Source organism: Salvia hispanica, chromosome 4 (assembly GCF_029641045.1).
Source record: "Salvia hispanica isolate PSC_SH4W2 chromosome 4, Shi_PSC_v1, whole genome shotgun sequence".
Lineage (NCBI taxonomy): Eukaryota > Viridiplantae > Streptophyta > Magnoliopsida > Lamiales > Lamiaceae > Salvia > Salvia hispanica.
Window position 1 is genome coordinate 10,530,296 of NC_142695.1, and position 20,228 is coordinate 10,550,523.

The window sequence follows — 20,228 nt, forward strand, 5'->3', positions numbered from 1 at the left end:
TGCAAATTTTAATAGTATATAAATTAAAACAAAGTCATGTCATCATGTATGTCTATTTGGAATATGGAGTTGTTATTACATTTAATTAGCGGTAGTGTAGGAAAATATTTCGATGTGATGTGGTATTTATTTTGAACGTATTTTTTATTTTTCTTGAGAAGAAAACTTTGGAAAGTGAAAACAAATGTAGCAGTCGCGTTATATTGATAATAATGTACTTTAAAATCCAATACATAAATAAAAAATCGACACATGTTTTGTTAAATTAATATGGCACGGGTTGCGAAAGATAATGACCGCATTAATTAACTTAAATAGTCCCTATCATTTCTTATTGGACTTTTAGCTCTCAATAATGATAAAGTTAGGAATGTATTATTCAATTCGTAATAAATACCCCATGAACTAATCGAAGCAGTGTACTAAATAATTTTATTTTTTAATAAATGTGCTAAACAATTTATAATTATAAACACGAAACGAGTAGGAGTATAATTTTATTTTATTTTTGGATAAATGCGACTGTTATTCATAATCGCAACTAATTGTCATACCTCTTATGATTGCATCAAATAATTGTGTAGTTGACTAATTCTATTTATAAAAAAATGAAGAAGGGTAAAAATGTAATTTCGAGAGGCTCCTCTGCGTCTCCTCCGCCATCCTTTGCCATTTGGCTCCTCTCTCAAACTTCTTCTTATATATGTATGCAAAGATTCTCAGAGAGAGAGACAGAGAGATCATTTCCACCATTGTAGCGGATTTGCATCCAGTAACACACACAACAGCCTTAAATGTAGGAGCATTATAGCAAAAAGGATGGCGTCTTCAGCGAGAAGCAGGATCAGCAGAATATTCACTGCCTCGAAACAGCGTCGTTTCGCACCGCCTTGCGCGCTCGGATCCCCTTCCTTCTCGACCTCGGCAGCCGTCGCTGCCCCCGAACCGGTGGAGGATGTCGACGGATCGACAATTATGGGGATGGTTAAAGACTACGAGGATTATAGGAGGAATCTGTACGGTGGATTGACGCATAATGCTCTACTCGTTGATGCAGTCGGCACACTCGTCGTTCCGGCTCAACCTATGGCTCAGGTTTGCTGCTGCTCCGTCTTATATCTTCGAATTGTGTTAGTTTGAAGGTGCGAGTTCATGTTTTTGAAATTTGTAAAATGTTTTTGGAGTTTTCTCATGGATAATCCATCAATAGTTGTTTCATTAGAATTGAGCTGGAAACGGATTGGTTTCTTCGCAGTTGCACTTCAATTATCGTTTGAATTAACTTTGTCACTTTATTATTAATGTTTCATCGAGGGTTATAATTGAGTTGCAACAGAACAAATGCATTTCTTTCTTTTTTCTTTTCTATTTTGTGTTTCTTCAAGTTTTAAATACTTGACTTCTTGTCATTTTTTTTTTGGCATGTATGATTTAGAAGTTTATCTGTATGAATTTTATGTATATTTAACATCAATTTTGGGGGATTTCATTATGCTAAACGAGTAATTGGTGTGGTGTAGATTTATCGGCAGATTGGTGAAAAGTATGGAGTCAAGTACTCGGAGCGTGAGATATTGAATAGATATAGATGGGCTTATGAGCAGCCTTGGGGTCGATCACGCCTCAGGTGATAATCTTGTGCAACGTTTCAACTTAAATCCATCATATTTATGATTGAAAGATAAAGTGCTTCTTCATTTTCCCTCCTATGCCAGGCCTACAGTATGATTTTATTCATGTATTCCTGCTATGGTTCCGTAAGGCTGAGTTCTCGACTGTGATAAGCGTGCAGGTATGTGGATGATGGGAGGCCATTTTGGCAGCATATAGTCAGCTCATCTACGGGCTGCTCAGATTCTCAATACTTTGAGGAATTGTATAACTATTATACCACTGAGAAGGTTGGTTGCCGACTCGCCTTATACTAGTGCATAGTTTGATGACTTCCATCTATGTCAGCATTCATATTCCTTGTCAGGTTCGTGTTCGTGGTATCAGTTCACAATATTATTGGCTTGTTTTAACAGGCATGGCAACTATGTGATCCAGATGCTGAGAAAGTGTTCCAGTCTCTAAGAAAAGCAGGGGTAAAAGTAGCAGTTGTGTCTAACTTCGACACTAGGTTGAGACCATTGTTGAAAGCATTGAAGTGCGATCACTGGTTTGATGCTGTCGCGGTGTCTGCTGAAGTGAGTGCACTTGAGATCTCTGCAAATTTCTTCTATTCATATGAAGTCTAATCTATTGTGCTTGCTAAAACTGTTATCTACCTGAAAATAGGTCGAAGCAGAGAAGCCAAATCCTATGATATTTCTGAAAGCTTGTGAATTCTTGGGAGTACAGCCCGAGGATGCTGTACATGTTGGTGATGATCGTAGAAATGATATATGGGGCGCCCGAGATGCTGGCTGCGATGCCTGGCTCTGGGGAAGTGATGTAAAATCCTTCAAAGAGGTACTGATAAATATTGTGCTATAACTTGGCTGTACTCTCAATTTCTTGTTCCTAGGATGCCATCAAAACCGGTTATGCCATTTAAGAAATCACTTTTTTTTCACACACTGATAAAGGATATGATCCGAGATGAGCATGTATGATGATTTTTGCTGCTTAAGTAAGACACATAAACAATGTCAGCAGAAAACCTATTTTAACTGCAAATTAGGTGCACATATATGCAAACATGGTTGCATAGGGCTCAATGCATGGAAGCAAGATGGGATATGAATGTGTGCTGCTGTGTATGGCTTCCCACGAGCTAATTGACCTCATCCATTCGTATCTCGTTATTTTAAGTTCTTGTGTGCTTTAAACTGTTGGTGTCCACTTTATTCACCCAGTTTCTTGGTTTACCCTCGTTCTTTATCGTCTGCTCAATGTTCCATTTTTTAATCTTCCCATGAAAACCGTAGTTCTGATTCCAAAACCATCTTCATTTTGAATTTCTCATCAGATTTTCATTCCCTTGTGTTTCAGGTTGCCCAGAGAATAGGGGTTGAGGTCTGAAAGCAGTCTGTTGCATTACGATGAAGACTAATTGCTGCAGTTGTTTGAAGATTTCATCCTCACTCTGTTGCATTACGATGAAGACTAATGCTGCAGTTGTTTGAAGATTCCATCCTCACTGTATATACATCTTTTCTTGCTTATTTCTTGTTTTTAATGTATGCGGGAGGTGAGAGAGGCCAATGTAGTGTTAGAATAAAGAGCAGAAATAAGCTAGCGTTTGGATGTTCTAGTAATTTGTTTCTATACCAATATTAACTAACTAGAACTGGCGGTTCGGCCCACTGAATCGATTTCGGACCGTTGACCACAATTCTAGGTCGAATCGTAACCGGAACCAAAACTATATGGTCTTGTTCCGGTCTAAAAAAATGGAACCGTACGGCCTGTAAAACTCGACTGTTTCTGCATAAAATCATCTGATTTTCAATCACTTTTTACTAAAATCTTAATTTTCAAAGTTCGATACAATAAATAATTAGGAAAATTTATCGACTTCGGGGGGAAAGGAATGGCAAAAATATTTCGGAAATTTGATCTGCATGGGCTTGCTAGTTTTTGTAGAACCGTTGGTGAAAGATTTTTCTACCAAAATCTCACCTGTCACGTCAAAACGATGCGACATTTTATTAGTAGAGGAACAAAAGGTGCTTTCAATGTTATGAATAATTATCTTGCAAATACAGCTTTACAAATTTAAAAAGATTTTTGAACTTGAATATGATGCGTGTTTCACTCTTTTGAAAAATTGAATCAAGCGCACCTGAATTATCTCATTTATGACAATGAATTGTATACTGTTGTGAATTGTCAGGCATTACCTGATTCATAAGGAGTTTGCCATTCACATAGATCGTGAATCAATAAAATTCTTTTAAGTGCATAACACAAACTTGATAAGTGGAGTAGAATCTTTTTACCTATGTGATTAGGTATAAAACGGGTAAGGATAATGTATTCGTCGATATCGAGCCTATGAAACCTTTCTTTGTTGTGCCATGGTGAGTTGGTGACCATGAGACATGAGTTGTCGGTTTGTGAATTGAGGAAGCACGTGCAAACTATTTTTGCTTATACATTTATTGCTTTTTGAATTCTTGAAGAATCTCTATGAATATGAGCATGATTTTGAATACATCTTTGTTGTTTATGAGAAAGGTTTTTTTGAAAAATCTTACGAGTTTGACGGATTTTTTAAAAAGAAAATAGTGTGTGTATTGAGTCTAGAATCATACATTGAACAAATTTGACTCTACACTCATTTACATACCCCTACTCACCATCAGATAGATTTTTCTATTGACTTCGTGCTTTGGTTACCACATCTCAGAAGGTGAATGACAACTTTTTTTTTTTTGTAGTGGTAGTTTGTTTTCTAAAATGGCACATTTATTCCTTGCAAAAAGACCAATGATGCTAAGCACATGCCCGACCTCTTCTTTCTAGAGGTTGTCTAGTTGCATAAGATACTACATCATAGTGAGTTAGAGATGTCAAATTGTTTAGTTATTTTTGGAAAATCTTTTGGGGATAGTCTAAATACCCAACTTCTGGTGTAAGTGTGAACAGTTTAGGCTTGGTTCATTCTCTATGGATTTATGATCTGACCCATAACACTCATTAATTAGAGAAATGGAACAGAAATGGAAGAGAAAAACAAGAGGAAATTTTAAAATTAGGTCCCTAATTTTTAAAAATTCTCACTTATTATTCAAGTGGGATTTATTGAATATCCTAGATTTGGAAGAGAAAATATGGGTATTATAAGGGTATCCGCATCGCTGACTCGATGATGTCTCGGTCTCGTCTCGACGAGACGAGACAGCATCGAGACAGCGTTGCGACGCTCGTCTTGTCGCGCGACGCGTGACAGCGAGGCCGACCTCGAGCTGGCGAGACGACGCGCGTGCCCCACGTGGCGCGCGCTGGAGGATGGCGTGACGCCCACTCGCCGGCCCACGAGTGGGCGTCGGAATTATGACGCAATAATTTTTATTTTTATTTATAAATTTGAAAAATTCGAATTTAATAAAATAAAAAAAATTAAAACGGTCAAATGACCGTTGGCCTCAAAAGGTCGTTTTTTTTAAAAAAAAAATTCTTTTCTTTTATTATTCTATAAATATACTCCATACTCTATTCACCATTTTACACACAAACACTACTCTCATTTCTCTTCCATTCACTACACTCATCTATTTCTTTCTCTCAAATTGTTGAAAAAATGTCCGGCGATGGAAACTCCAGCGGCGGCGGCGGCAGGCGCGCTCCGGCGGGTTCGACGATTGGGCGAGCATGTACAACTTTTTGGGTACTCCCGGTTCGTCGCCGGGCACCCAAGCCTCGACCACTCCGCTGGCGTACCAAACACCACATTTTGATGTGGATGCATACTATCGTCCCTCCCCCCCAGAGGTACGGGCAATCGCCGGGATTATCCCAAATTCCGGAGAATTTTTTGGCGCCTGAACGCACTTTGCCCGACTGGGGAATAGGTGGAGGCTCCGGCTCCGGCAGGATCGGCCTCAGGCTCGGCGTCAATGCCGAGGAGGAAGAGGAGGAAGAGGTTGTGGGAGACGGCACCCGTCATCCATACAGCCAAGACGAGACGTTGGCTCTGTACGACGCTTGGATCAGCGTCTCGTACGATCCTGTCGCCGGGAATCAACAAACCAACAAGTGTTTTTGGAAAATAGTCACCGAAGTTTACAACGCACGAAGGCCGAAGAACACCTTTGCCCCCAACGTGAAGATGCTCCGCAGTCATTGGGACCGATGCGACAAAGATGTCAAAAAATTATGGCGATATACAGGGCAGAAGAGGCGAATTATCAGAGCGGAGCCAGTGGAGCCGGCATCCTGAGAGCGGCGTTGCAGGTCTTCAAAGACGACGTCGGTAAAGATTTCAAGTTTGTCGATGTTTGGTCGCAAGTCCACCACCTTGAAAGGTGGGCTGGCGGTGTCGAGTCGGGCTCGAAACGCACGAAGCACACGGCGCGTGACCACTACTCGTCTAGTGATGGCGGGGAATGCAACACCTCACGTGAGGGCACGCCAACCGATGATGCAGGGGGTCTTCTTCCGGTTCACAGCGTCGGCCGCAAGGGACCAAGGCGGCGAAGGCGGCGAGAGCGAGGGGGAGAGGGAGGGGCCGCGGCGAATCAAGCCAGGCGGGCGAGGGCTCGGGCTCCGGCACGGGCACGGGCTCGAACACCCTAATGTCCATGTACCTGGTCGCCACGATGGCTGACCTTTCAAAAATGACTCTTGCCCAAGTTTCAGCCCATATGGACGGAATTGAGTTTATGAAAGCTCAACTTGGTATAGGGAATCAATCTAACTTGGGTGCACCGCCAACTTCGGGGGATGATGATTCGCCGGAGGAGTAGTTTTTATAGTTTAATTTAGAGTATTTTAATTATGTATTTTTTTTTTATTTTTTAGGATTTTAAATTATGTATTTTTTTATTTTTTTAGGTTTTTAATTTGTAATTTTTATTTTATTTAATGAAGTGTGTTTTTATTAAATGAATTAGTTGGAATTAAAAATAAAAAAATGAAATTGAATGAATAGTTAAGAGATGGTTAAGAGATGGAGGGATGCAGGTGTTGTCTCTTAGTTAAGAGATGAGCTGAAAAGTACAGTGGGGCCCATGAATAGTTAAGAGATGAGACGGTTAAGAGACGGATAAGAGACAGAGATGCGGATGGCCTAAATACCCGTAATGATAATTCTTAGGTCTCAAATTTGAACACAATTTTTACCCCTTCCTTTGATAGAAGCGTCGTTCCTCTCCTTATTTCTTCTTATTTCTTTTCGCACGCGATTTAATAAAAATTGTGTTAAGTGAGTTAAATAAAATAATAATAAAGTAAGAAATGAAAACAATAGAGACATTAATAGAGAAAAAGTAAGAGAGAGTAAAGTGAGTAAGAGACATGTGTAGACTTTTACTAAAAAAGAAATGATTTCACTACTATGGAACGTACCAAAATGACAAAATGACTCAACTACTATGGAACGAAGAGAGTATATCATTGTCATCATTTCTATGTCAATTGCATATCGGTTTATTATTATGTAGTTTTCCCCGATTTTATGATTTAGGTTTTATGTCAAAATTGTTAATTTCATTCAGATTATTTTTTGTACTTATAATTGTAATCACCCAAAGATATCCTCACCCTATTGAGCAAAAATGTCACCAGAATACCAGATTTCGTCCTTTCTGCGTATGTGTTGGGTATCCACCTGAATAGGCGAAGACCCAAGTTAGACCATCCTTTAGTTGTACGCTCACAGGCCACCGAAATCATAATAGTCTACTCTCAAGCCCCACAAGACGTTCATATCCTGAAGGTCACCGTCGCTTGTCCAACAGGTAGATGGAAAGTGTGTGTCTTTGGCCCCCAAAGCTCGACTAGGGTAGTGATAAGCTCATGGTCGAGGTTTATTGGCTTCCCACTAGGCAAGACAAACCCAAACCCAAATTGTTCGATAAAAGACCAAACACGTAGATGAGAAATGTGCTTATGCTGAAGAAATAACACTGATGGATCCTTAGGCCCGTACCACAATTAAGCTCTTAAGCAGGAACCGTCCATCTATTAAAAATAATTAAAAAAAAACAAAGTTACAAACTCACACTTCAAACATAAAATTCATCCACAAATTATAAATAAATATCAACTAATATAAATTAATCCTCTAATATCAATTCATTACAAATTAATATTTTAAAAACAAAATTCAACCCTAAATTCATGCGAACCCTTAATTTTACTAATTCGACCCCAAATTCATCAAAATCATATTTATCCCCAACTTCTAAACATAAACCTTAATCTACTATGGAATGAAATTGGATGAAATTGACCAAAAAACATTATAGTTATAAATACAACTAGGCCTGCTTAATCGGTTCTTCGGTTATCGGGTACCCGGAATCGGAACCGGAATCGACCGGGTAATTGAGGAACCGGGAACCGGTTTACCGGTTCCGATTCCGGTACCGGTTCTAATGTTTCTAAAAAGTTCCGGTTCCGGTTCTACCCGGAACCGACCGGTTCTTACCCAGAACCGAATAATAAATCAATTTTATATTTTCAATTTTAGATTCTAATAATATTATGAATATCAAATATAAATATACTACAAAACTATCCCTAATAAATAATAATACTATAGGATCTTAATCTTACGGTAAGTTTAATCCCTTTGGTTTGATTTGGATATTATTGTTGGTTTGATTTGGATATTGTTAACAGTATTACTTGTTTTTTTGTTTTTACTTTTTAGACTTGGTATCATTGATTTGGAATTTTGGATGTTGTCGTTGGTTTTGATTTAGTCGTTTGGATTTTGTTTAAATATTGTTGGAATGTTGGTTTTGGTTGTATATTAGTTATAGTATTTTGTTGTGTTGATTTTATTTTTTAGGTGTTATAATTTTTTGGTATTTATTGAATTATTACTTTTAGGAATTGGAATATTGGATGATAAATATTACTATTATCATGTTGATTTGTATTTTTGTGTGTTTATTTGAAATTTTAGGTATTAACTACTATATTTCTAGATGTTGAATTATTTAAAAAAATTTAAAACGAAAACTATAAATCGGATCCGGTTCTTACCCGGTCGGTTCCGGTATCCGGTTCCGATTCCGGTTCTGAGATTCATGAAAATTTGTAACCGGGTACCCGGTCAAACCGGACCGGATAGAACCGGAACCGGTCGGTTAAGCAGCCCTAAATACAACAGATAATCATAATAAATTAACAATTTTCACATAAATATAAATATAGAGATGACATAGACACGAGTTAAAATGTTTGAAAAATTTAATTGAATCGGTTACCCAAATTTAAGGAGGCGGGAAATTCATCTGAACCCTTTTCAGTTCTCTCTCTAGCTTCACACACAGTCGAAGGAGAGATGGAGAGGATACACGTCTCAGTGAGAGCTAGGCCCCTCTCTGCCGAAGACGCCAAGGCCAGCCCTTGGCGCATTTCCGGGAATTCCATTTACATACCCAACCAGCCCACCACCAAATTTGATTTTGGTAGATTCTAGCTCAATTTTTTGATTTTGAACTATCGCTTCTTATTCATGTTTTCATTTTTCTCCTTCTGTGGTTTTAATTCAACGTGCAGATCAAATTTTTGGAGAAGATTGCAGAACTCAAGACGTTTACAATGCTAGGACAAGAGATATCGTAGAAGCCGCAGTTCGTGGTTTCAATGGTATGAATTCGTTAGGAAGTCATCAAATTCGCATTTTATGCCAATATTGCTTCCATTTCCGTTTTTGATCTCTCTATTTTGGATAAAAGGAAATTAATGTCCCTCAATGTATCACCTGTTTCGTTCCCTCGAATAATAGGACATGTTTCAGACCCAAATTTGAGAAATTTTGTGCATTTATAATTTTTTCTGGTTAGGGACTGTTTTTGCATATGGGCAAACGAGTAGTGGAAAAACGCATACGATGCGTGGATCAAAGTCAGAGCCCGGAGTAATCCCCTTAGCTATCCACGATCTCTTTTGCATTATACAACAGGTAGTTGTTCTAGCTTTACCTGCCTTTTGGCTTCTTTGTTGCATAATTATGCGAATAGTTATGCAGTTTGTTCCCTCTGGTGCATCTTGTTCTTTGAGATTTGTTTTGTTATTGTAGGTTGTGTAGTCCTAATACTTGGTTTTCATCTTTCTCCTACAAGGAAATGGATAGAGAGTTTCTTTTGCGTATGTCGTACTTGGAAATTTACAACGAGGAGATAAATGACTTGTTAGCCCCTGAACATAGAAGACTGCAGATTCATGAGAGTATTGAGGTAGAAATGTAATTTGGCTTTACATATCTTAATTTCAGTAACATATTACTGAGGACAGCACTATGTGTGTATGCAACAATTCATCTTCTGAAAATGAAGCGAGGCATCTTTGTTGCTGGTTTAAGAGAAGAAATTGTGGCTTCTGCTGAGCAAATCCTTGAACTTATGGAGTTCGGAGAATGTAAGCCTTTTGCTCTTTGTGAATTTACCAGACATTTTACTTTCAAAATTTATGACATAGATATTTCTACAAGTGTGAATTACATTGATCTGTAACAGGTCAAGTCCCTTTATGATCTTTCTATCCTATATATGAAATAATATATAAAATCTCCAACTTGCCTGGAAATTTATTCATGCCAAAAGTGATAATATATGTATTCAGCATTAGAGGTTTGTTGAAATTCAATCCTTCATATACCTCTTTTTAATCAGACATATGTCTAACCAGTAATTACTATGCTATCTTGAGCATGTGAAAGGAAAGATGCTCAAAAATGGAAAACTGCCACCTCAACCTAATTCAAATTTTTATGAACTATAGTGGCAACTCAACCCATTTTTTCTCTAAATTTACAGCTCATCGTCATGTTGGAGAGACAAATATGAATACCTACAGTAGTAGGTCGCACACAATATTCCGCATGGTATGCACATTATGTATGTCTTCGTGCCTAAGTTTTAAGCTAAGTTTCTTAGAAACTAATCACGAGTTATTTGAGCTAGATTATTGAGAGCAGGCAGACAACTGATGACTCTGGAGCAGAACTCCCATGTGATGCAGTTCGTGTCTCTGTCTTGGTATCTATCCTTTTCATGCCTTTCATTATATACTTATCATGAACTTTCCATCTGAAAATCAGTTCCATTGTTTTCCTATATTGAGATCTTTCTTTGGAAAAGTATGACTAGTCTAACAAAAGATATTTCTTTGGAATCGAAGAACATAGGACACTCAGAGCGTCACAGTCTTACAGCATGTCCCACGAAAGGTCGTTTTGGTGATGGTCATAAGTTTTCTTAAGTTTGAGATCACAAAAAGAGGTTCCTTGTTTATATCATTTGTTAGGTATCTAGAGGTCCAACTGATTTTCATTTCTCATACTTGTATTGGATAAAAACATATCATTTATAAGAAGTAACTTGCTGGTTAAACTGCCTAGTAAGTGCTAATATCAAGTATGGACATTTTTCCCCTTGAAAAAGATGCATGGGTATCCCCTTTGACAAGATGTGAGTCGTTTACAAACTTAAGCCCCACTTTGTTTTCTCTTCTGATGTAATGCTTGCAAGCACTTTGAATTAACTTATCCTCTTGTAGTTATTTTTTAACCTTTGATGTCTTCTTTTGGTTAATTATTCATTCACTACCAGACCCAACTTTCTAATCGAGTATTCTACATGAGATTTTGCGGTTTGAATAATTTTTAGAAGGATCTATTTCCTTGGTCCCCTTCCCAACAATTTTTGCTTCTTGTTACCATTTCGCTCTGATTTCTTTTCAATTTTCATAACTATGAAGTACCCATCAGTCTCTGTGGTCCTTGCCTTATTTAGTTCTTGGTTCTTGAATGAACTTTGGTAGAATTTGGTGGATCTTGCTGGTTCAGAACGTGCTGCAAAGACTGGAGCAGAAGGTGTACGCTTAAAGGAGGGCTCCCACATCAATAAAAGCCTGATGATTTTAGGAACTGTAATTAAAAAATTGAGTGAAGGCACTGAGAGCCAAGGGTATGCATGAATTTCTGCTGACATCAGATAATTTGATTTCATAACTGTAATGTGTTGCCTAAAATATTGCAGCGGACATGTCCCATATCGAGACAGCAAACTTACACGTATTCTGCAACCCGCATTGGGTGGAAATTCGAATACCGGTATCATATGCAATATTACACTTGCACAGGTGAATGTTTGAATTATTATTTTTTCTCTTTTTCAGAAAGTTCAAATCCTTTGTTAACATTGATTCGGGTGATATTGACTATTGTAGTTTTATTAACTCAAAGTAAAACACTAGCATGACTTGTACTGAAATTACTGTTGTGTAGTCACTGTAGTGATTTTATGAGCTTCTTTGGATGAATTTATGTTTGTCTTTTCCCTCTTTCTCCCCCTCTGCTTTAAAATTGGTTAGCACAAAAAGCACTATTTCCCAACGAAAAAATGCTCGGAGCGTTGATGGTTGCTGGTGTAGTATTTCTGCTGTTGCTTAATTTTGTCTTGTTGTTTTCTTGGTCCTACAGATTAGACATTTTAAAGCCATTTGGATACTTTTTAAATCATCAACCAAGTCCTAGCTACGAGCACATACATACTTAATGATGTTGTTCCTTATGTAATTGCAGATTCATGCTGATGAGACTAAAAGTAGTCTTCAATTTGCTAGCAGAGCACTGCATGTGACAAATTGTGCCCATGTAAATGAGGTAATATTCGTGTGTTATCTTAAGAGTAATAATCTCTTGCTTGCACTTCTTGATAGTGAAAGCCTTTATTTTCCTTTGATGAGTACCTGCATTTGACCTAATGTAATTGTAATTGCAGATATTGACTGATGCTGCATTGCTTAAACGTCAGAAAAAAGAGATAGAGGAACTTCGAGCAAAACTGCAGGTGATTACTTTGTAATTTGTATGAATGCCAATGTGCTGCATATCAAGCATGTTCTTGTTAGTAGGTTGAAATTATAACCGTCTTTCATGGTAGCATGCTTAATCTTGTTTATTTTGTAAGGGTTTACACTCTGAACATCTTGAAGAGGAAATTCTGAACCTGCGGAATACTTTGCTAAAGGTTTGTTTTAATTGTTAGCCTTTCACATTAACCTATGTATACAGTTTCACATGATCTAAAAGCATGTATTATCTGCAGTGTGAATTGGAGAGAGAGAGAATGGCTTTAGAGCTGGAGGAAGAAAAGAGAGCTCAGGCTGAACAAGAGAAGAGGTTGCAAGAGCAAGCCAAGAAAATTGAAAACTTAAGTTCTATGGTATTTTGTGCTAATAGGGAAGAGGCTGGTGGTTTCTACAAGAAGGTATTTTTGTCTTTTACCATTTTTTACATTTTATGTTGTTTACAGGATGTGCTGCAATACCACTTATAAGGCTGGTTCCAAATTCGTTGCTTTATTAGTGCTAAAAACTTCAATTATGTATTATCTTTTAATGCTGATACTTTAATCACTATTACTTAGTTTGATAGCACACAATAATCAGCTTTCTATATCTTTTCAAATGCTCTGATAAATCAAAGCAAGCAATGGTTAATTTCTTTCTGAAATACCATAGATATGCCCAGTTCGCTACAAAACCAACCACCTTCCTGGCAAGTTGCATAGAGCACGTCTCAAGGTGTACAATATCTTGGTTCTTCATGCCTTAAAAGATTTTGGATTTCAGTCAGGGAATTTCTGCTTCAATTTGATGTCTTTGTTTCCAGCATACTTACTGGAGAATTGAATACACAAAACAAATGCAAGAATATTGTTTCTTATTGAGTTGTCTGGTTACATGAAATTTTGTGCTTCCACTCCAATGTATTGTGCACTTAGCAAGCATTTCATCTCTTGATAGCTCTGTGCAGCATTTAAATGTGTTCTTTGTCACAGGCAAAAAGGCGTGATACCTGGTGCCCTGGAAATCTTGGTAAAGAGAAACCAAAGAAGGTAAATTATACTATCATCCTGATGTTATGGAAGGCATGCTTTCATATTGTCTAATTTTCTGCTCATGAATAGAAATGGAAATAATGCTTCTTAATTGGGCTGGATTAGAAAGGCATACCTTTTATCAACCTATACAGTGAACTATCTGAGCAGCATGGTTTTGTTTTGTAGTAGTATTTTGCCACTGGAAATGTTTTGATGTTAGGACAACCAATTTGTATAAATAACTTTAGCTGGAGTGTGGTTCAGAGATACAGATTTAGCTTATTCGAAATATTTGCATATGCTGAAGATGACAAACTCTGATGGACAATAGGCTTGCTCTTGTTAAGGATTTAATTTCAATACTGTATATTTCTCTCTCTTGTTAGTGACTGCCTTGACTTCATAGCACACATATTTTCCTTTTGGTGCTGATTGCCTGAGCATTCTTAATGTGACACTTATATATCCATAAGTATGCGTTACCATTCTCCAATGGTTCTGTAGTTATCTTTGGTCAAAGAGAAAACTTCTGAAGTTAAGTCAAGAAGAGAAGATCGGATTGCAGGACCACTTCTTCCTTTTGAAGAGTTGGTCGATGGAGCAAGTACTGCTGATTTCTGTTTACAAGATGAGGAATGTAATAGGGTTGCTTCTGAAGACTGCGCTCTTCCTGCACCCCAAGCTCTGCTGAATGTTACCAGTCGAAAAAAAGTTCCACCCAGAAAAAGGAGTTCGCCTATGGTTCATATTCGTCATTTGTTTATATCCTACGTTTATGATTTTCTCTGGTATTAATTGATTTTGTTGCAGGAGAGCAATGGCTTGGCTGAACTGCAAACAGAATATGAAAATTTGTTCTTAGAACTCGAAACTCATGTTAGTTTCTCTTGCTTCTATGCTTATAACACAGGGGCAGTGTTACTGTTTCTTACACTACTTTTTGCACTTGACAGAGGACAATGAGTACAATCCAGATAGAATGCTTGATGGCGAAGCTTGCTGAGGTTGGTTCGGCTGATCTTTGTGGGAATTGCAGAGGCTGCTCTGCTCAGATTACCAGCTCTGTATCTAATATAGATGGTAATAAATCCTTGAAGGATTCGGATACCATTCTAGTGATAAAGAAGCTACAGGAAAAGGTTACTTGCCTTTTGCTTTCCTTATTTTCAATATACTTCCAATGCCTTCCCAGTCACCTTTCATGTGTAGAATCATCAAAATTGATATGCAGATCGCTATATTAGAGATGGAAAACTCCTCAAGCCTGCAAAATTTTAATAATGTATATGGCCTGGCAACCGAGCAGACTATAGCGGCACAGGAGAAATATGAAAAGGTACGTGTTCTTGCCCATGGTAGTTAAAGTTAACACTTCTAACAATTTTATTTATACTGGTACTCTCTCCGTCCCATGTTACTTGAGGCGTTTCTTTTCGGCATGGGATTTAAGAAAGTTGTGTTTAGTGAGTTAAATAAAGTAGAGGGGAGAAATAAAGTGAGAGAAAGAAGAGAGAGTAAAGTAAAAGAGAGAATAAAGTAGGTGAGATTAAATGTTTTGTTTTTAGCCAAAAAAAGAAATGACTCAAGTAACTTGGGACACAACCCAAATTGGAATACGACTCAAGTAACTTGGGACGGAGTATGTGAGATTAGATGTTTTGGTTTTAGCCGAAAAAGGAAGTATCATTTTCGCTACATCAAGGAGTAGCTGTAAATAGTTTGTAGAGCACTGAAGTATAGGTAACGTAGAGACATTAGAAAAAGGGAGTTCATTATTAATACTTTACAAAGCTCTTATATATTACAAGACACTACGCATAACTAGGATACGTAACCGATGTGGGATACTTATTCTATAATACTCCCCCTCAAGCTGGAACATATATATGGATCATGTCCAGCTTGGTATAAAGTTCTGCGAAATGTCCCCCTGTAGTGATAGTGGTAATGGTAATGGTAGTGGCGTGGCAGTTGTAGTGGAGGTGGCAGTAGTAGTACTAGTTAAAAACATTCAATATGATACTATGATAGTGGTCTCTAGATTAGGTTTGAAATCAAAATTTGACATTTTAGAAGATTTGAAGAAACCAAAAACCTAATCAGAAGTTGTAGTAGAAACTGAGCAAAGTCGGTAGAGTAGTTGGTAGCAGTAAGCAGTGGTATCAAAACAAGACTGGTGGCAGGGGCAGGATGAACCGAACAAAGTCGGTGAAGCAGTTGGGGCAATGTCCCAAAAGTGGATTTAGGATCTCTATTAGACATTCGAGCAGGAATTCAGAGTTGTGTAAGAAACCATGCAGAGTCTGCTATGAACAGTGCATCAGAGGTAGAAGAACAAAATAGGGCAGGGCAGAGATGGTTCCAGGCTATCGAGAAGTCCTGACCAGATCAATTGGAGTCGTAGAACGGGCAGAGTAGAGCAACAGAACAGAGCAGATCAGCAGATCAAAATAGAGCAGAGTAGCAGAACAACATAGAGCAGAGCAGCGACAGAACCAGAAACCTTAATTTTGTTTTTTTACAGTCTAAATTAGAGATAGATTCGAATTCGCTCGGATACCATGTAGAACAATTAAATATAAACACATGTGGAAAAGTATAGAGTCATATTAGAGAAAAGTAGTTCATTATTACCAGTATACAAAGCTCTTATACACATTACAAGACTCTAAGTTTGACTGAGATACATAACAGATGTCGGATACTTATTCTACAACATAGTTGACGTGAGTTTTTCCTTGCGGACATCTTTTATTATCAAAACTCTCTTGTGTGCTGTTAAAATCATTGCTTCTTGTTATTATGCTCTGTTATTCAGGTTACAAAGGAACTTATGCTAGCACGCGACGAAGCAACTGTAGCTCGTGACAAACTTGCTTCAGCAGAGTCTAGCCTGGTAATACTCTAGTGGTTCAGCAATATATGTATATATATCAAATGATTCCCATACTTTTTTTCCACATTTCCTAGTAAGTAGTAGCTGTTAAGTAACAAAGCTTATTGTTTCTTAACTTCTTACAGGAAGAATCTGATTGGCTGAGTAGCCTATTAACAGAAGCACAGGAAATAAAGCTGGAATTTGAGAATTCAAGAAATCTTACAGAGTCTCTTTCTTCAGTTGTAGATGAACTTCTCAATCTTTCATCTCAGATACCAAACCTGATTTTTGTAAGTAGTTGTTTTAGTGTACTTCCCCTTTTATATTTAACTAAAATATACCTGATACTGGTGCACCCACCCCACAGGAAAATAGAAGAATTTAATGTTGTCTTGCAATTACATGTACACATTTTTGCAATGTATGAACGATAATGCTATTAATGATCTTATACGAGACTTTACTGTTGCCTTACAAAAAAATATATTTTGGTGTGCCAGGATCTTAGACCATCAGTTTCCCAAAGTTTAGTTCAACTTGAATCAACAGTTCGGAGCCACGAGAAGGTGGAGTCCTGCTTGAGGAACAAAATTCTGGAGCTTGAGGATGAGAAGGTATTTCTGCATGTAGCATGTGTGTATGTGGTGGAGAGATAAATCCCAACACTGATGGTTCTTTTGTATTTCTTGTTGAAATCTAGCTTGCCCTTCACAACCTGGTTTCAGAGCATGCTAGTAGGATACAAGAATTAAGCCTAGAGGGTCAAAATTCTGCAAACATGCTGATAGTAAGTTACTTCATTTTATTTCAGATATCTTTTGATTTCTCAGTCTACATTTTTACGCAGTCTTCTTTTTCTTTAGGAACTTCATGAAAAACATGAAGCTGAGGAGTCGGAACTTCTTTGTCAAATTCAATTGCTTCAGAAGGAGATTTCATCTCTGTCATCAAGTTCCATGGCGAAGGAAAAGGAAAGTCTAAGAAAGGAATTGGAGAAAACAAAAACTAGGTTGAAAGATGTTGAGTCCAAACTGAAGAATGCTGTACAGGAGAAAACAAAGCTTGAGGTTTTATATAATTTGTTCTTTCTTTTCCTTTTCTTTATGCTTTTTGATTTAGACATCACATGTATATACTTTGCTGATGCTAGGGCGAGAAGTCATGTGCAGAGAGAGAACTTAAGACACTTCAAGGCCAGAAGGCAATGCTTGAACGTGACATGAGCAAACGTGAATCTAATATTGGAAGAAGGCGTGATTCAACTATTGATAGAAGCTCAACTGTTTTTGATCAGAAACGGTCCAAGGGTTCTTTGCCTGACCTCGAGGTGGTTACAAATATATGTTGAACAATTTATCAAAAAATAAATTTTATTTATATCGTTCCTTGTCTTGTTTCTGTGTTGTTTTATTCAGCAATTCAAAAATCTGGAAGTGCTTGCTTTTGAGATGGAGGCACAAATTGCATCTTTAGGCGAACAACTGGCCATTGCAAATGAGGAAAAGGACATAGCCACCTCCAGAGCTGAAAGTTTGGCTTCTGATTTGGGGGTGTTGTCCGATGAGTTGCAGCTGTCAAATTCAGAGTTGGGAAAACTAGAGGAAGAAGTTTCACAACTTGTAAGCTTTGTGGGTTTAATACTCGCATGTCCCCACAATGTTGTTGCCCCTGCTCTTGGATTATAGCAGAGTTTGCATTTTGCTCAAAGTTACCATCATAATGTTACAGAGAACAAGTTTGGAAGAATCAAGATTTCAAGCAAGGGAAATGGAGACTACTATCGGATCTCTGTCGGAAGAGAGGGAGGAGTTGTCAATGGTATTACAGTAAAATGATATGATATTCAAACCCCTCTAGCCATTAATTGTTCACGGTAAATTCTATTGTTGTTTCTTGTAGCAACTCACTGAAGCACTCTTGTCCATGGAGGAGGATAAAGCCATATGGCTGTCCAAAGAGAGAGCTGCCATGGAATCCATTGAAGAAAAGGAAAAACTATACATGGTAGAAATAGCTTCAGTTTCTGAGAAATTGGCTGAGGTAGTAATCTGGTTCATGAGATGCATTATATGAGAAAATTTCCCTCTTTGACTATATGTCACCATTAGGTAAGGAATGAACTGGAGATATGTCAACAAAACTGCAAGGATCTCGAGGTGAAACGGGAGAACCTCTGCACAAATGAAGAACAAGCTATTGCTTCTGATAATCAGAGCAATGGATCTCCAGAGGTAGGTCATTACTCTGCTTGATTCCTATATGGGTAATTGGGTACTGAAAACTTTTGATCGTTATGAAGAACGAGCTAATCTTGTCGTCTCCATATATGGGTACTGAAAATTTTCTCTGGCCTTTAATCTCCAGAAAAGCCAAAAGTTACATGAAAAGGTGGAAATTTTACAGTTGGAATTGAGTATTCTCAGAAATGAAAGGCAATCTTTGCTGGCCCAAGTCCAAGAATTGGAAACAAGGCAACCTGTTGCTTTTGATGATTCTCAGGTTTGTATATAGTTATAAAAATTAGTAACTGGGCATAAATTTGTACATCATATCAATAAGAGTAACTCTAGAACAATGTGTGTGCAGGTATTAAAGTTAAAACATGAGTTAGAGCAGCAGAGCAGTAGTCTTGCTAGTATGGAACACCAGATGCACAATGTATGACACCTTACACCTTAAATATACTTTACATATGATCATCAAAAACATCAAGGCTAGTCAAATTAGTAAGAGTCCAAGCTAGCTTAAATCTAAAACTGCCACGGGTTTGTTTTCTGCTTAATTTTATCAGGATAGAGTGGGCAACGACTTGTTGAGGGCTAAACTGAGGATGAGACTCCGAGGAACTCAGGCGAAACTGGATGCTCTTCGTGTAAGATACCAGGAGTCAATGAGTGAGATGGACTTCATGAACCAGAGATATGAAGAGGCTACAAGAAAGCTGAAGAATCAACTATCTCAATATGGTAAAGAACTCTTGTATGCCAAGAAAGAGCTTGCACTCACCAAGGGTCAGTAATAATTAAACTCATTCATGAAGATTTTTATTATTCTTAACTTTTTGGAATATAGTCTCTATATATCTTGTACAGCGGATATACATCCATGGAGAAAATTCTGAGAATTAACCAAGTAATTTAACCAAATTTGTCGTGTCATTTTGTAATCTATATAAGACTATAGTGCTAGAAAACGATGTAGAATGAGGAATTTTTTTGAATGACATGGAATTAGTCAATTAGGTAATATTCACCTGTAAGCCAAGTTTGTTTATTCATATATGTCAATGTACATTAGTAGTTAAATGAAATGGATCATTTAGGAATATGAGATCCAATTCCTATTATTTTTATCAATGTTCTTGGTTGAACCAGCTATTCATTGCTTTTTTTTAATGCCCCCAGCCCCTTAATTTAATGCCTTCATAAATATAAGAAATGGTAGACTACCTAATCCATATGCAAGATCATGTCCCTGTCCAACAAATATATTCGTCACAACCTCAAATTATCACGTGCATGTCTCCAACTATCCGAACCCAGCACGTGTTCGCTTTCCAAAAACTCGTGCCAACTCAATTAAGAATATTATTTGGCACGTGCCAGCGTGTGTTTCCCTTGCCCTTGACATTGTTAACACCCTCTCTACCTTGCTCCCTCTGTCCCTTCTAAATAGGACTACTGTGACGTGACAGTATAATATAAAAAGAGAAAAAGAATCTCAATTTAGAGGTTATATTCTCAGCAAATAAACTAAGCAAGTGATCAATCAATAAAAAAAAGATAAATAGTACACAATTTTTTATAATCAATATTAAAAAGATAAAAGGGAACATTTTTTTGTCAAGGTATCAATTT

At 37.6% G+C, this 20,228-nt stretch overlaps 2 protein-coding genes across 2 annotated transcripts; both read left to right on the plus strand.

Moving 5' to 3' along the window:
• Positions 1–715: 715 nt before the first annotated feature.
• LOC125196505 (Haloacid dehalogenase-like hydrolase (HAD) superfamily protein) lies at positions 716–3,319 on the plus strand. The gene is made up of 6 exons (XM_048095039.2): positions 716–1,095; positions 1,521–1,627; positions 1,793–1,901; positions 2,028–2,189; positions 2,281–2,454; positions 2,977–3,319. Exons 1-6 carry the CDS (start codon positions 820–822, stop codon positions 3,004–3,006), a joined length of 858 nt encoding a protein of 285 aa, XP_047950996.1. The 5' UTR covers positions 716–819; the 3' UTR covers positions 3,007–3,319.
• A 5,549-nt stretch (positions 3,320–8,868) lies between these two features.
• On the plus strand, positions 8,869–19,717 carry LOC125193045 (P-loop containing nucleoside triphosphate hydrolases superfamily protein). Its single transcript, XM_048090749.2, has 31 exons — positions 8,869–9,071; positions 9,163–9,252; positions 9,450–9,568; positions 9,729–9,842; positions 9,942–10,023; positions 10,422–10,489; positions 10,569–10,643; positions 11,428–11,573; positions 11,646–11,748; positions 12,191–12,271; positions 12,390–12,458; positions 12,579–12,638; positions 12,717–12,878; positions 13,452–13,508; positions 13,998–14,234; positions 14,304–14,369; positions 14,447–14,632; positions 14,725–14,829; positions 16,312–16,389; positions 16,515–16,661; positions 16,872–16,985; positions 17,072–17,158; positions 17,235–17,438; positions 17,522–17,698; positions 17,787–17,990; positions 18,100–18,189; positions 18,271–18,411; positions 18,480–18,602; positions 18,736–18,870; positions 18,958–19,029; positions 19,163–19,717. Exons 1-31 carry the CDS (start codon positions 8,945–8,947, stop codon positions 19,388–19,390), a joined length of 3,747 nt encoding a protein of 1,248 aa, XP_047946706.1. The 5' UTR covers positions 8,869–8,944; the 3' UTR covers positions 19,391–19,717.
• Positions 19,718–20,228: the final 511 nt, after the last annotated feature.